This window comes from Pan troglodytes, chromosome 8 (genome assembly GCF_028858775.2).
Source record: "Pan troglodytes isolate AG18354 chromosome 8, NHGRI_mPanTro3-v2.0_pri, whole genome shotgun sequence".
In the NCBI taxonomy this organism is placed as follows: Eukaryota; Metazoa; Chordata; class Mammalia; order Primates; family Hominidae; genus Pan; species Pan troglodytes.
In genome coordinates, this window is record NC_072406.2 from 73135116 (window position 1) to 73150471 (window position 15356).

Here is a 15356-nt window from a genome sequence, read left to right on the forward strand (position 1 = left end):
AATCTGTCCTGTTCTCATTCACGTTGAATGATCTGAATATCAGTTCCTGTTGAGATCTGTAAAAGCCAAGGGCAGAACATCTGAAGCTTTATAGTGCCAGATGCCCAAGAATATATATGATTTTGATAGTAAGAAACAGGATGCCTGTTTTTGGAAATGTTACCCTGGGAAAGGGGGACTTTTTTTTCCTTCAATACTCCTTCTTCTGGCCCCCATCACTGCTTTGAGGCTTCCTAATTGGTGTCCCTGCTGGCCGTGTCTTCCCATCCTGCATCCTCTGCATACTCATCCAGCCTCCTTAGAATTAGGGAAAAGGAGCCATCAGATTGTGGCTGGGACTGCAGTCAGGCCAGAGGACTGGTTCAAAGGCAGAACAATGAGACTACCCAGAAATCACTGAGAGACAATTTTCAGAGAAGGAGACATGTAGGAGACCAAGTTGCTGCTTCTTTGTTTTGATGGTGAAATAGACAAGCAAGCAGTGATGTGTGTAATTGTAGAACTTCAAGGCTGAATTCTTTTCAACTCTAAGCTGAGATGGCTGCTTCTATCTGTGCACTAGCCCTTTGGGCCCCGGAGAAGATGGTTATATAAGTGGACAGAAACTCAAAGAGATCCTTGTGGTGGCACATCCAGGGAGGAGGAAGCTGCTACGCAAAGCTTTATGGCCCTGGTATAGGGGCGAGGACTAACCCATGAACCCTCCCACGCTTCTGGTGGGGATGGGAGAGGAGCACAGGGAAAGGGGGAGATTGAGGGCTTATTTTACATATTCATTTATATACTCATCCCTCACTTCAGCCTCCAATACCATTTTACAGGTAAAGAAACAGAGGTTCAAGAGATCATCACCTGCCCCAGCACTTATACTGCTATTAAGTGGCCTGAGCCAGGATTTGACCCCAAACCTGACTCTAAGAGCTTCTACACCAACTGCACTGTTTCCTATTATTATTCAATGAGAAGGGAAGACACTTCAAACCTCATTAGTTATTAATACTTGTTCTAGTTACTACTGCTGGATGTCTTAGTCTATTTCATGTTGCTATAAAAGAATACCTGAGGCTGGGTAATTTATAAAGAAAAGAAGTTTATTTGGCTCATGGTTCTGCATGCTGCACAAGAAGTATAGCAAGCATAGCACCAGCAGCTGTATCTGGTGAGGTCCTCAGACTGCTCCCACTCATAGCAGAAAGCAAAGGGGAGCCAATGTGTGCAGAAATCACATGGCAGGAGAGGGAGCAAGAGAGAAGTGGGGGAGGAGTCAGGCTCTTTTTAACAACCAGTTCTTGCAGGAACTAATAGTGAGAACTCACTCGTACCCTTCTACCCCCAGGGAGGGCATATTCTATTCATTCTATTCATGGGGGATCATCACCCCCATGATCCAAATACCTCCTGTTAGGTCTGCACCTCCAACACTGGGATCAAATTTTAATATGAAGTTTGAAGAGACAATTATCCAAACGATAGCACTGGATAACACAACATCTCAAAATTTAGTGGCATAAAACAACCATTTTTATTATTCTCATGGATTCTGTTAGTCAGAAATTTGGAGAAGACATAGCAGTACCAGCTTGTTTCTACTCCATAATGTTTGCAGGTGCCTATACTCATATATTTGGTGACTGATGCTGGCTTCTGGCTGAGACCTCAGTGAGACTATTGATTAGAAGAACACTTACACTGGATCTTTCTGTGTGGTTTCTCTGCCTGGGCTCATTTGGGCTTTCCTAGAGAATGGCAGCTAGATTCTGAGAGTGTGTCCTCGGAGGAGAAAGTGGAAGCACATGGCATAGTTTTGATCTAGCCTTGGGAGTCATGTGGTGTCACTTTTACCATATTCTATTGCTGGAGGTAGTAAAAAAGATCCATCCAGGTTCAAAAGGAAGGACCAGTGACTCCATAACTCAATGGGAGGAGTGTCAAGGTCCCCTAGTAAGAAGAACATGTGCAATGGGAGATATTGTTGCCACCACCTGCCAAAACACCTTAGAGTGAAAGAGTCTGATGGTTTTCTTTTTTTTTTTTTTTTGAGATGGAGTCTCGTTCTGTCACCCAGGCTGGAGTGCAGTGGCATGATTTTGGCTCACTGCAACCTCCACCTCCCGGGTTCATGCCATTCTCCTGACTCAGCCTCCCGAGTAGCTGAGACTACAGGTGCCTGCCACCACGCCCGGCTAATTTTTGGTATTTTTAGTAGAGTCATGGTTTCACCATGTTAGCCAGGATGGTCTCCATCTCCTGACCTCATGATCCGCCTGCCTCGGCCTCCCAAAGTGCTGGGATTACAGGCACGAGCCACTGCGCCCGGCCGAGTCTGATGGTTTTCTAGAGCTTGCTTTTTACTGGAGAAAGGATGAAAAGGAGATGGAGAGGCAATGAAGTATACTCTATGTCTTAAGGGAGAAAAAGAGTCCCTGGGGTGGTGTCAGGGCTCAGAGCAAGAAAGAACTCTGCCACTGCATACTTTATTATTTGACGTCTTCTTTCACATGAAATGTGATTGCCAGAACTACTGCCTGGTCTTTCTTCCCTGGTTCTTGCATTGACCTATGACCACTTAACCAAAAGAAATTTTGCCTTCCTCACCCAAGGTTTTGGTCATTAAGATGGTCACCTCTCCAGGTGGAGCACCCTCCTGATTTAGCAGTTTCAACAATTTGAAGATTATCTACCCTAACCAACCCAGCTGTTTGTCTATAATATCTCCCAGGTGAGAAACAACCACCTTAAAGGCCATGCTCTCTTATCCTTATATAAACTCTCCAGAGAGGAATTTAACTTTTTGAGATAGTGGTCTTTGGTTCAGTAAAAGTTCAAAAAATAAATATTTCTGGCCAGGCATGGTGGCTCATGCCAGTAATCCCAGCACTTTGGGAGGCTGAGGTGGGCTGATTACCTGAGGTCAGGAGTTCGAGACAAGCCTGGCCAACATGGTGAAACCCTGTCTCTACTAAAAATACAAAAATTAGCCAGGCGTGGTGGCACATGCCTGTAATCCCAGCTACTCAGGAGGCTGAGGCAGGAGAATTGCTTGAGCCTGGGAGACGGAGGTTGCAGTGAGCCAAGATCGAGCCACTGCACTCCGGCTTGGCCAACAGAGTGGGACTCTGTCTCAAAAAAAAAAAAAAAAATTTTCCTTATAATCAACAACAGCAGCAGCAGCAACAATATTATATTCAGTAAAGGAAACGGGGACCCTAAAGCCAATAAAAAATTCAGATGGGATGGTGCCAGGATGTCCATACATTTAAAACATACTGTGCAATTATATTGCACATTGATTGAGAACAACTGTCTGATATGATTTGTCCTGACTACCTCCTTAAATATGTCTACCATTCTTCCTCTTGCTCATATTTATCTCCAGGCCACAGGTCTTCTTGACCAGCCTCTAATATACTAAGTCGGGTCTTGTCCTCTGGTCTTTGCACATACTTAGCCTCCAGATGCCATTTTCCTAGTTGTTTGCTGGACTCACATCTTCACTTAATTCATGTGGCGAGACTTATGCAGGTGTTCTAGTCAACAGCCCTGCTGAAGTCTCAGCCAAGAGCCTTCAAGTCTTAGCTGAGGCTACAAACATTGTGGAGCACAGACCAACTATCCCCAGTGTCTTCTCCAAATTCTCTTAATTCAGGTCTCTATTCAAATAATACCTCCTTGGAGAGAATATCTCTGACTACCTTTGTTTAAAATGATATTCTTAATCATCTTCTATCCTCTTCTTTTTTTCCCTTTCTAGCACTTACCTGATAAAAATACATATTAGTTTGTTAGTTTTCATTGCACACCTCCCACAAAGGAATGTAAACTCCATAATGATAGGGACATTGGTGCCTAGAGAAGTGCCCAACACATATTAGGCAGGTATCAGTGCAATAAATATTTGTGAATGAATAAACACTTGACAGTTATGCCACTAGTTCATTTTCGCAGAGCCATATCAGATGCTATTGTACAATCTCAGCCCTCTTTGCCCTTAAACTTTGCCTTGGATTGTGCCTCAGAATCCCTCATAACACAATCATGCATTACTGATCTGGGTCAGTAGATGAGATGAAACCAATTTTCCATACCTGGTCTATAGCATTAATTTGGGTATGTTCATTTATTGTTGTATTGGTATTTGGGTGTGTACAATCAGATACTAGTTGCTCTGTGAGGCCACAGACTGAGTCTCATACTATTTTTGGCATATAGAAGTTCAAAAAGTCCTAGATGGATTGAAATTATTTGTGATAATTTTCAGATCAAGCCTTTGGCAAGGCAGGAGGATGGCTGAATCAAGATATGATCACCAGGCTTCCCAAGATAAGAGGTAGATAATTGGCACCACACTGGTGGAAGAAATTTCCAGAACTGACGGAACCGGTTACCTCCCTGCAAAATAGGGTGAAGATGAGAAAGTCAGTTGGGAAGGCAGAGATTTTAGGTTATAGGACGTTCTGTTTGAACCTCAGTAAGATTTGGAAATTGTTTTCCGTTTATCCTACCACAAAACATCTAGAACTTCATTTGCATCATCTGTTTGCATATGTTCCGATATTGGTCAAATGGAATTTCTCTAGGGCCAGGCCTAGATGCTTGGGGTGAGGGAGAAGGTGGGAAGGGGAAACTGACAGCTGTAATGTATTCTCCAGACTTGAAGATCAATGAGCCTGTTATTAGGTGGTCTGTTTTAGGAGAAATGAGATCTGAAATTATCTTTAACCTGGCAGGCTTTCACTTCCTGGGTAGATTTCAATGGAATCTACCTCTTAATCTTTTCATGGCTTTCATCTGAAGGCCTTGCTCATGCTGAGTGTTTTTAAGACAGGACAGAGATCCTAATTGGTTGTGATTGCAATCATTTCTCCTTTGGAACATGCCTAGTCGAGAAGAACATCCCTGTGGAAACTGAGAGATAAATGCCATTTTTGGAAAGAGCTAGTTTCAACAAAGGTTACTATTACATATAGAAACATCATTCACCCATATTACCAATGTATCCATCACTCACCCAAACTGTGAAAGAACGTAAAAAGATACCCACTAAAATAAGTTCAAATGTTTACTCTCCCTCCCCTCCCCCAGCAAACTGCAAGATCTAATGGTCAATAAAACCATTTTATTCCCAACATAAATGCATGAATAAGACGAGAAAGATGATCCAAGGAAAGATGTTGCCTTTCCTTGCTGCAGCTGGCAGGGTTGCTTAGAATTTGGGCAGTTGGAGCTGGAGAAGATCTTTGTTAGTTTATTAAAACTAGGAGTCAGGTCGGGTTCTACATGGGCTCTAAGTAATGACTTCCTTCCTTCCTTCCTTCCTTCCTTCCTTCCTTCCTTCCTTCATTCCATCCTTCCTTCTTTCCCTTCTTCCTTCCTTCCTCTTTCTTCTCTCTCTCCTTCTCTTTCTTTCTGTCTTTCTTTCCTCTCTCTCTTTCTTTCTTTTCTTTCTTTCTTTCTTTTTATTGAGATGGAGTCTCACACCCTTTTACCCAGGCTGGACTGCAGTGGCGTGATCTCGGCTAACTGAAACCTTCACCACCTGGATACAAGTGATTCTCCCACCTCAGCCTCTCTAGTAGCTGATACTACAGGTGCCTGCCACTATGCCTGGCAAATTTTTGTATTTTTAGTAGAGATAGGGTTTCACCATGTTGGCCAGGCTGGTCTCGAACTTCTGACCTCAGGTGATCCGCCTACCTCCGCCTCCCAAAGTGCTGGGATAACAGGTGTGAGCCACCATGCTCAGCCTTTTAGAAAGAAAGGGCTCTCTCTCTCTCTCGCCCTTTCTTTTTCTTTCTTTTTTCTTTCTTTCCCCTTTCTTTTCTTTCTTTCTTTCTTTTCCTTTTTTCTTTCCTATTTCTCTCTCTCCTTCCCTTTCCTTCCTTCTCTTTTTCCTTTCTCCCTTTCTTTCTCTTTTTTTCTTTCCTCTTTCTCTTTACTTCCTCTTTCTTTCTTTTCTCTTTCTTTCCTTCTTTCTTTCTTTCCTATTTCTCTTTACTTCCTCTTTCTTTCTTTTCTCTGTCTTTCTTTCCTTCTTTCTTTCCTATTTCTCTCTCTCCTTCCCTTTCCTTCCTTCCTTCTTTTTCCTTTCTCTTTTCCTCTTTCTTCCTTTCTTTCTTTTCCTTTCTTTTCTCTCTTTCATTCTTTTCCTCCCTCCCTCCCTCCCTTCCTTCCCTCCTTCCTTCCCTCCTCTCTCTCCCTCTCCTCTTTCTTTTCTTCTTTCTTCTTTTGTCATATGGTGGGTGAAATAAAAATCAGGCAGAAAAACCCATGGAAATCAGGCTGTTGGTATTTAAATACAAGTTTTAAAAGTCTACCTCCCATTTTTAGTTTTTGATTCATTTCTCCTGGACTGATTCTGTGCATGTGTAGGGTGATGATGGGGGTGGTGGAGAACTAGAATTGCCATCCTGGGCTTTTTTAGAAAGAAATTGCTGTAAATCTATAAAATGCTGTGTGGCAGAAATTCATTTAGGTTCAAGTAAATCATGAAATTTGTTTTGCACAATTTAGAGGAAATTTAATGAGGCCCTTTCAAATAAGCCTTATGTACATTATTTGGGGGGAGTACAAATAATTATGTTTTAGGTTCTATAACTTTGAGACATTAATTACAATGAATTTATTTTTTGGTCTTTAAATTGTTTTTTTTTTTTTTTGTTTTTACACAGCGGCAACAGAGGATGCAATTTTTTTCATCCGTATTTATTTTTTGTCTGCTGATAGTGCACAAAACTTCCATTAGTGTGTCCCATCAAATAGTCTAGGTTGTTCTCAGATTTTCAAAATAGTGGTTAGTGCACAGATCAATCTGAGCTCCTCCGTGGGGTCCTCACATCCCCCCCTTTTTTTTTGAGATGAAGCCTTGCCCTGTTGCCCAGGCTAGAGTGCAGTGACATAATCTCAGCTCACTGCGACCTCTGCCTCCCGGGTTCAAGTGATTCTTGTGCCTCAGCCTCCCGAGTAGCTGGGACTACAGGTGCCTGCCACCATGCCTGGCTAATTTTTGTATTTTTGGTAGAGATGGAGTTTCACCATGTTGGCCAGGCTGGTCTTGAACTCCTGACCTCAGGTGATCCGCCCACCTCGGCCTCCCAAAGTGCTGGAACCACAGGCATGAGCCACTGGCTGGTCCCTTGCATCCTTTTAAACTTGTCTGGGTGCCCCTTCCCAGCTTCTGTGTTCTTCGGTTTGCCTTTAAGAGTCCACATTGGAGACTCCCATTGCAGGACTCCTCGTATGCTGCTGCAGCTGCTTTCCCTGCCTCCGGCCTGAAATGCTCGGAGTTTCCATTATCCCCTCCCCCTCCACTGCCTGAGCACTTAGCCTTCGACCACCAGTGCAGGAATATAAAAGCCCCCTCTATGGCATAGTCTTTACTCCAGATCACCCCTTGAGACCAGACTGAGTGGGGCTTCCTGGCTTGGCTTCTCACCCTTTCCAGTCGCCCCCTTACTTACTGGTCTCATGGAAGGGCATTTCTTAAGTGAACCACTTGCTTGGGAATCTTCACCTCAGGCTCTGTTTCTGGGGAACTCACTATCCTCCCCATAAGGTGCGGTTGTGGGAACTAAATGAGACAAATGCAAACAAGGCACTTATCACAACGCATGGCCGTAACATAGACTCAAAAATGTTATTATTATTATGATGAGTCTCACATCAGTTTTTTGGACTCTGGTAGAGTGGTGCCAAGACTTACAGCATTGATCCATCCAGTTGGCCATGGAAATATTTGAATAAAACGGAAACATTTGAATAAAACTGAAAGAGCATATAAAAGTGCATCTTAACATGCCTGAGACCTTGCCACTGGGGTAACTATGCAAATATAAGCAAAAAAAAGAGCAAAAGCAACCAGCGGAACAGCATTTGCTGAGGAGAAAGCTCACATTAATTTTTCTTTCTTTCTTTTTTTATTCTTTTTTGGATTGTTAAGCCCATTTCTCTAAGAGTTAAAAATTTCAGATGACTACTTATTTTATTTTATCTATTTTTATTTATTTATTTTTGAGACAGAGTCTCACTCTGTTGCCCAGGCTGGAGTGCTGTAGTGGGATCTCGGCTCACTGCAACCTCTGCCTCCCCAGTTCAAGTGATTCTCCTGCCTTAGCCTCCCGAGTAGCTAGGATTACATGTGCCTGCCACCATGCCCAGCTAATTTTTGTACTTTTGGTAGAGATGGGGTTTTACCATGTTGGCCAAGCTGGTCTTGAACTCCTGGCCTCAAGTGATCTGCCTGCCTTGGGTTCCCAAAGTGCTGGGATTACAGGCTTTAGCCACTGTGCCCGGCTTGACTACTTATTTTAAAAGAAATCTCAGGTGTATAAAGAGAAGTGATATCTTGGTGACAGTTGCAAAGGGGTCCAAACCTGGTAATGGGAGAGGGGCTGAGAGAGAAAGCATAGTGATTTCAGCACTCTCCATCTAATTAGGTGGCATGCTCTGTGGGGGCACAGGAAACTAGGAGATAGGGATGTTTTATGTCCAATAAATAATTTATCTAGGACTTCCGAGACAGTTTCAACAATCTCCAAAATTTGTACTGGAAGCTTACTTTTTCTTTAGATTTCATATGTAAAATAAAATTAGAAGATATCCTTCAACACATGTGCACAATCTCACTAGGGAATTTCTCCTCCTGCTTTATTAAGGTATAATTGACAAATTAAATTGTATATATTTATAGTGTGTAATGTGATGCTTTGCTATCTGAATACATTGTGACATGATTAAATCAAGCTAGGGAAGTTTTTTAAACGCAGAAAAACAGGCATCTTAGTATTCAAGGAACTCTTTAGAAGTCATCTTGGCCTCTTGCCTTTCACGAGGGTCAGATGATACAAAAGGCCAAGGCCAGATGGGATGGAATAACTCATTGTAATAGGTAACAACTTTCACAATCAGGGAAGCCTCTTGAAGCCTCTCAGATGGCAGGAAGCTAAACCTAGTTTCTCTTCTTGCTGGTCAGAGGAACCAGTCTCCAGGCTGGCCCATAGCCTTTCAGATTCTTTGCATATTGTCTTAGTGCTAAGGTAGGGAAAGATTTTTGTCATTGAGTTCAGTGTTCCCTTCCCACACATGCCTATCACCTTGGGAGGCTTTGATTCAGTACATCTGGAGTGGGACCTGGAATTCATTTTTATTTTTTCTGAGACATAGTCTCGCTCTGTCACCCAGGCTGGAGTGCAGTGGTGTTATCTCGGCTTACTGCAACCTCTGCCTCCCGGGCCCAAGCAATTTTCCTGCCTCAGCCTCCTGAGTAGCTGGGATTACAGGTGTGCACCACCACACCCGGCTAATTTTTGTATTTTTAGTAGAGACAGGGTTTCACCACGTTGGCCAGGCTGGTCTCAAACTCCTGACCGCAAGTGATATGACTGCCTTGGTCTCCCAAAGTGCTGGGATTGCAGGAGTGAGCCACTGTGCCCAGCCTGGAATTCATTTTTAGATCTGGACCCAGGGCATGTACAAGAAGGCTCACTGTAGCGCCAAGGAATGGGAATTGGCTAGTGGTTCTATCACCAGTGGAATGGAGGAACCACATGGGGTGGATGCAGCCTATGGGAGGCTAGGCAGCCCTGGAGAGCCATGGACTAGATGCACACATTGTAAAATGGCTGGATTTCCAGAACAGTGTGGAGTCAGAAAAGTAGATAGAAGGAAATTTGCTATGTAACACCATTTGTGTAACAATTATGCACAGGCAACAACACTGTATATAAAGAAACCCACATGTTTAAAGACATACATTGAACAGAAGATGGGAGTGGGTATTTTGGAAGAAAGAGAAAATATAAAAAGAGAGGGCCTTGCGTTGACTGAGGATGACAGTGTGACAAGCACTGAGAAGCATGGCTAACTAGAATTTTTGCATCCAATCTTCAAGAAAAGTAAGAAAAAAATGATTGGGAGCAATGAAAACGAATTGCTCCCGAGTGAATCAGTGGTTCAGCCAAGCTCAGCCCTGAAGTGGGCTGACTTTACTTAATAGAAAACATGGAGGCCCTAGTGAGGGGAAATGTTCTCTTAGAAAGGGTCACCCTTTCTTCTTTTCTCCCACCACCCACCTTTCCCTCCAGCCCATTATTATTAATAATAATTATTATTTACCTTACCATAGCTCTTATTTTCTAATTGTTAAACCACTGTCGTGAAGCACTAAGCAGCAAGGTCAGCATTTGGTTGAAGAGACTGGCAGGAAAAGACCACACTGCTCTCTTCTGCAACATGCATGATTGTCTTCTCTCTTGGATTTTTGGCCTTGGTTTTGGCCTTGAAAACCAAGGTCAAAAATGCTGAGCACACAGGTTCCATTTCATTTGTGTTTCGCTTCCATTCACTAAGTACTTATTATGTCCAAGATACTTGGCATATGGGTGCCTTACCTAAGTCATCTCATTTAACTTGTACTGAAAACTCAGTGATATCTGTTCCCATTTTCTAGATGACTAAAGCTTAGAGAAGTTGTGTATCTTTTCACATGACAGTTGAACTTAACCTTCCAGGGGAGTATCACCCTAATTGGGACTACCATGAATCATCAAATCAAAGGATATATTTATTTTTTATCATATTGGGAGGGAATTTTAAGAATAGTCAAACTTTGGTTGGCTTCCAAGTGGAAAGAAATGAATCAAGTTCTGTCCTTATCAATTGCCTGTAATATCTAACCATTCTTGTATTTGGGATTGAGAACATATTCAAAGAACTTAAATACTCCTTCGAAGCATGGGGCCACATTTAGGTAGCACCCATTTCATCTATGTTCTGTTGTAAATCCATGTCGCTGTGGAAACTGAACGACAGGAGAGGCAAGTCGCTTCACGTCTGCTACTGTTGTTGATAATTCTTTCACGTCTGTGGATATGCAACTGCATGATCGCTTGGTTTCCACCCAAGAGTTATCTGTTCATAAATTACTTTCATATTTCATAGACTACAGCCTATAAATATCTAACTGATGAGCACCTGTATGTTAGCCCAGTAAAAAACTATGCATCTAAATGGCTCAAGTAAAAATATCCAATTTAGAAGCACTGTCAGCACAAGGGAGAATTTTCTAATGCAGCCAAGGGATATAGCATTACTTCTACAGAAGTGTAGCTTTTAAAGGAGGTCACTAGTATTGCCACACCAGTGTCTTCACTTCTAAGTCTAAACCTTTCATGATGCGTATATCACCTGCTTCCTAATTGGAAATTCAAGAAAGCTGTCTTCATCATACAATAAATTAAGTCGAGGGATATGCAGTAATCTCTCGACTTAATTTAGCACTTTGAAATACATAATATATCTTTGGCTCACAGTGTTTAATTCAATTCTGTGTCTTTCTTCAGTGGCCCTTTCCCTCCCTCCCTTCCTTCTTTTTTTCTTTCTTTCTTTTTAAATTGCCCTTTTCTTCATTATGCTGTTTCTGGTTACACACACATAGACATACAACACAAATGCATTCTCTCTGGCTAACTTTTACCTCTATGACTTTTATGCAATAGTCACATTCTTCTAGAAAAGAGAAATTATTGCTATTTACCCTCTAACATCCAACTAGGAGATCTGGATCTATCATCTATCTATCTATCTTCTATCTCTCTATCTATCTATCATCTATCTATCTATCTATCTATCATCTATCTATCTATCTCTGTGCCAATTAAAAAAAAATCCAATTCATGAAAAGGGCAGGCAAATCTTCAGCTTGCAGGCAAGCATTCATTCAGAAGTGCTGAACTCATAAAACTGTTTCCAAACTCAAGATTCACTTTGTTTTTTTCCTCTGACTAGTAGTATTTCTTCTGCCTAGCCAATGTCATAGTGATGAAAAACTGAATTTTGACAACTAATATACCATATATTGGAAGCAAGCATGAAAAAATCTCTTAGAAACATTGGACTTTTGCTTCTGAGTGTCCATAATGAAAATATTTGAGTTCCAGCTAGACCAGTAGGGTCTGTGGTTCTCAAAATGCCAGTATAGGAAACTTTGCTGAAGTTGTATAAAAGAAAAAGAATGCCAACATAAGGGTGCTGACATCCCTGATGATTTGCCAGACATTACTCCCAGAAACTTAGACCAAGACTTTCTAAAGGTAAGAAGAAACCGGTATACTTTATGTAAAAGGTGCCATGATTGGGACCATCCACCTCTAAAAGGTGGAAATGTGTTGGACATCTCATTGTTTTCTTTTCACAGCTATTTCTTACAGTGGTCAGCACCTTCCCATACAGTTATGGGTAGCCTGTCACTCAGAAAAGTCCCTCAATGACATCTCACTGAGACTTTCTTCCTTCTGAGCTTGGGTAAACATTGTATTACCTAGAAGTCCAGAAATTGTCCAGATATTTTCACAAAGGCTTTCTCAGACCTGCTTTGCAGGAAACTTTTCAGGAACTCAACAACTCAGACCTATCACTCAACTGCTGGCAGAAATTATCCAAACCCAGATTATACTAAGTCCTGTAGGATAGTTCTAGTTTCTCCCCCAACCTGCTCTCTGGCCCCAGGCAGTACTATGTCTAGTGACATACTGTATTAGCCAAGAGCAAAGCACCAGGCACTTCATTTACATTATGACACTGGAATCTCTGCTGACAATACCCAATACAAAAATGACAAGTCATTCAAGCTGCTTTGTTACTGGAGCATGCACAAGCCCCCATGACCCAGCACCCTTAATGTTTTGATAGTTTAAAAAAAGCTGTTAAATCACACACACAATATGATGTCTGTCCTTAAAACAAAACTGGAGGCATTTTATAGCTAAACAATTTTATTGGCTTTTTGTGAAATAAAAAACACACAACAAACCACCATGGTTAAAGGCCATAATCAGCATCAACCAAATGAACCAGCCACTTGGTTACAGTAGCTGATAACAACACTAGTGGATATTATTGCTTATACCCCAAGTTCATTTATACGTCCATTATATTTTGGCAAGATTACAATCAAATGGGAGCTTTGGTTGTAAAATTTCAACTATGACTACTCATTGAAAACTCAACTTCTACCATTTTATGATGGGATACATGTCAATTCTTCTGCATCTTGACGTTTATCCTCTCCTGTCTCCTTTCTCCTTCCATTAATAAGATTTACAAGCCTATTGAAAAAAATTAAGATGGATGCATTTGTAACTATCCCTACTCTACTGCCTCCTCTTTTGTCATGACAAGGTGATGCATTTCTGGGCCTCTCCTAAGATCTTCTATCTGGTGTTTCCACTGCCAGTAATAAATACCCATCTGTAATCTAGATAGATTTTCAAATGCATATGGCTGTCAGCATTGGGGTTTGGACTCAACTGTCTCATTTCCATCTTCTGAAAAGCTAGAAGAAAAATAAAAATAAAAACAAAATCAACAGTCCTTGGCATTGGTAACTTGACCTCCCAACAGAATGAGCCCCACCCCCTGCCACATTAACATCCCATGGCAGGTGTGGAGCTGTGGCCTTGAAATGCTCTCTGTGTGTGTGTATGTGTGTGCTGTAACATTTTAATTTACAGAGAAGCAATGACTGACTGCCTCACGAAAGCTCCCCTGCTGTCACACTTCCTAGTTTAACACTGAAAACTCAGAATGAGAAAGAGTCAGAACTAACTCACAATAGCACCATTTCCTAGACTCTTGGAATTAGATTCCTTTCCGTGTAGGAGAACGCAGGCGCCCAGCCTCCAGCTTTGTGCTTTCACAGGCTCCCAGTGCATTTCAGCAGAAGTGGGTGGTCTGCCTTAGCCTACTTCTGCAGCAACATGAATTTTCCCTGGGAAGAGTTAAAAATATGGGTCTTACAAAGTGAAGTTGGCCACAGGTGAGAAGCCTGAGGAAGCCTGTTTCTGGTGGTGAGATGTGACAAGCCTGTAGATGGCAGGAGGGAGTCCAGGGACCTTTTCCCTTGCCCATCTCAATTCAAGTCAGTGAAGAATCTGCATGCAGAAGCATGGCAAGTTCAAGGAATACTGAGAGATGTAAACCCTAATACAGCAATCTGAACACCAGCGCACTAATGGTATCTTATGTATTCAGGTCCACCAGTGAGTTTGCCCTGGATAATGCTGGGATTTAATAAGCCCTTCTAATGATTATAAAGATTGTCCTCTTAAAACTAGACATTGGAAACAACAGAATATTTGATATCACTATATTTTACATGGCACATATAACCATATAATTACCAGCACTTAACACGGCAAATATTGTAAATACACATTCTTGGAGTTGACTTTGTAATTACACCGATGTTATTCAACAGAACAAAGATTAAACACTCTCCAATTTGCACTTTGGGAGATTTCAGTCCCCTCCTTCCTTTCACAACAAAAGGATAACCCTCTAATTACGTAATAATGCTCGGTGGTCATGTGGGCAAAGAGAATCACAGGGTGACTTCATAGTCAATTGTGGCCTGTAAAATAAAGTAATACACAGTATTTTCATTTCAACAAAATACAACAGACCATATAAAAATATTTTCCAATTTGGAATCAGAAACATGAAAGCTGGATTTTTTTTCTTTGTATAAAAAGAAACAAAATAACAGACTAAAGTTTATTAAGCCTCCTAACAAAAAAAATATACATATCAGTTTAAGGAATGCAGTGAGAGTCAGCTTCCCTTTTTGTCCAGGCTCATTGATGGTGAGCTTGTGCTTTGATCCTAACAAAGATAAATGCACAAAAGTGGAGGAAGGTCAGTGCCCGAAACCTGAACTATGTCGTATCTCTAACAAGACGAATTTTACAGTAGTGCTTTGAAAAGTGGTGGATCAGATTACCGATTGGTTTCTGTTTTTTGTTTTTTTTCTCTTCCTCTTCAGGCCACTGCTGGAGATGAATTCCAGAAGCACCACTTTCGTCTTGAGCGATGCTTATTTAGTGCAATATCTTCCTTCTCTCGTTCCCTTTTCACACGCTGGTAGTGATCTTCTTCCTTCAGGTACCACACAGGGGGCCAGCGGTGCCGCTCGAAGTATTCCTGGTTGTCTGGTGAAGGAAAGATGCAGACCATAAGACCTGCGGTTCATTGATGCCTTTTATGTGCTAGGCCTTGAGCTTAAAGCTTCTCAAATATCCTCTCAAAAACGTGATGCGGCAGAGACTGTGATTAGGGCCATTTGCAAAAAGTGACACTAACGTTCTGAGAGGAAGAATCTCTTACCTGTAGTCATGCAGCTGGGCACAGAGAACCTGAACCCAGGACCACCTGATTTCAGAGTCTAAGCCTGCTCCTAAGCTTGTCTCCCTAAACAAGGGGAAGCCCACCACCTCTGCACTCTCTGCAACAGGGCACCCTGGACTCTAGCCCACCCAACTCCCCTCATCATCAAGTTCTCCAAAGAGAATTCCCAGCCTTCAATT

At 41.9% G+C, this 15356-nt stretch overlaps 1 protein-coding gene across 31 annotated transcripts in view; it reads right to left on the reverse strand.

Annotated features, from left to right (window-relative positions):
* Nucleotides 1-4094: 4094 nt before the first annotated feature.
* Nucleotides 4095-15356, reverse strand: part of RHOBTB1 (Rho related BTB domain containing 1) — a 141036-nt gene continuing 129774 nt past the window's right edge. For 13 of the 31 annotated variants that reach the window (XM_063817591.1, XM_063817594.1, XM_063817590.1 and 10 more), the window contains one exon: nt 12750-14981. In XM_063817591.1, coding sequence (XP_063673661.1) covers nt 14812-14981 — 170 coding nt within the window. In that variant the 3' untranslated portion in view covers nt 12750-14811. 31 annotated transcript variants of the gene reach the window in all.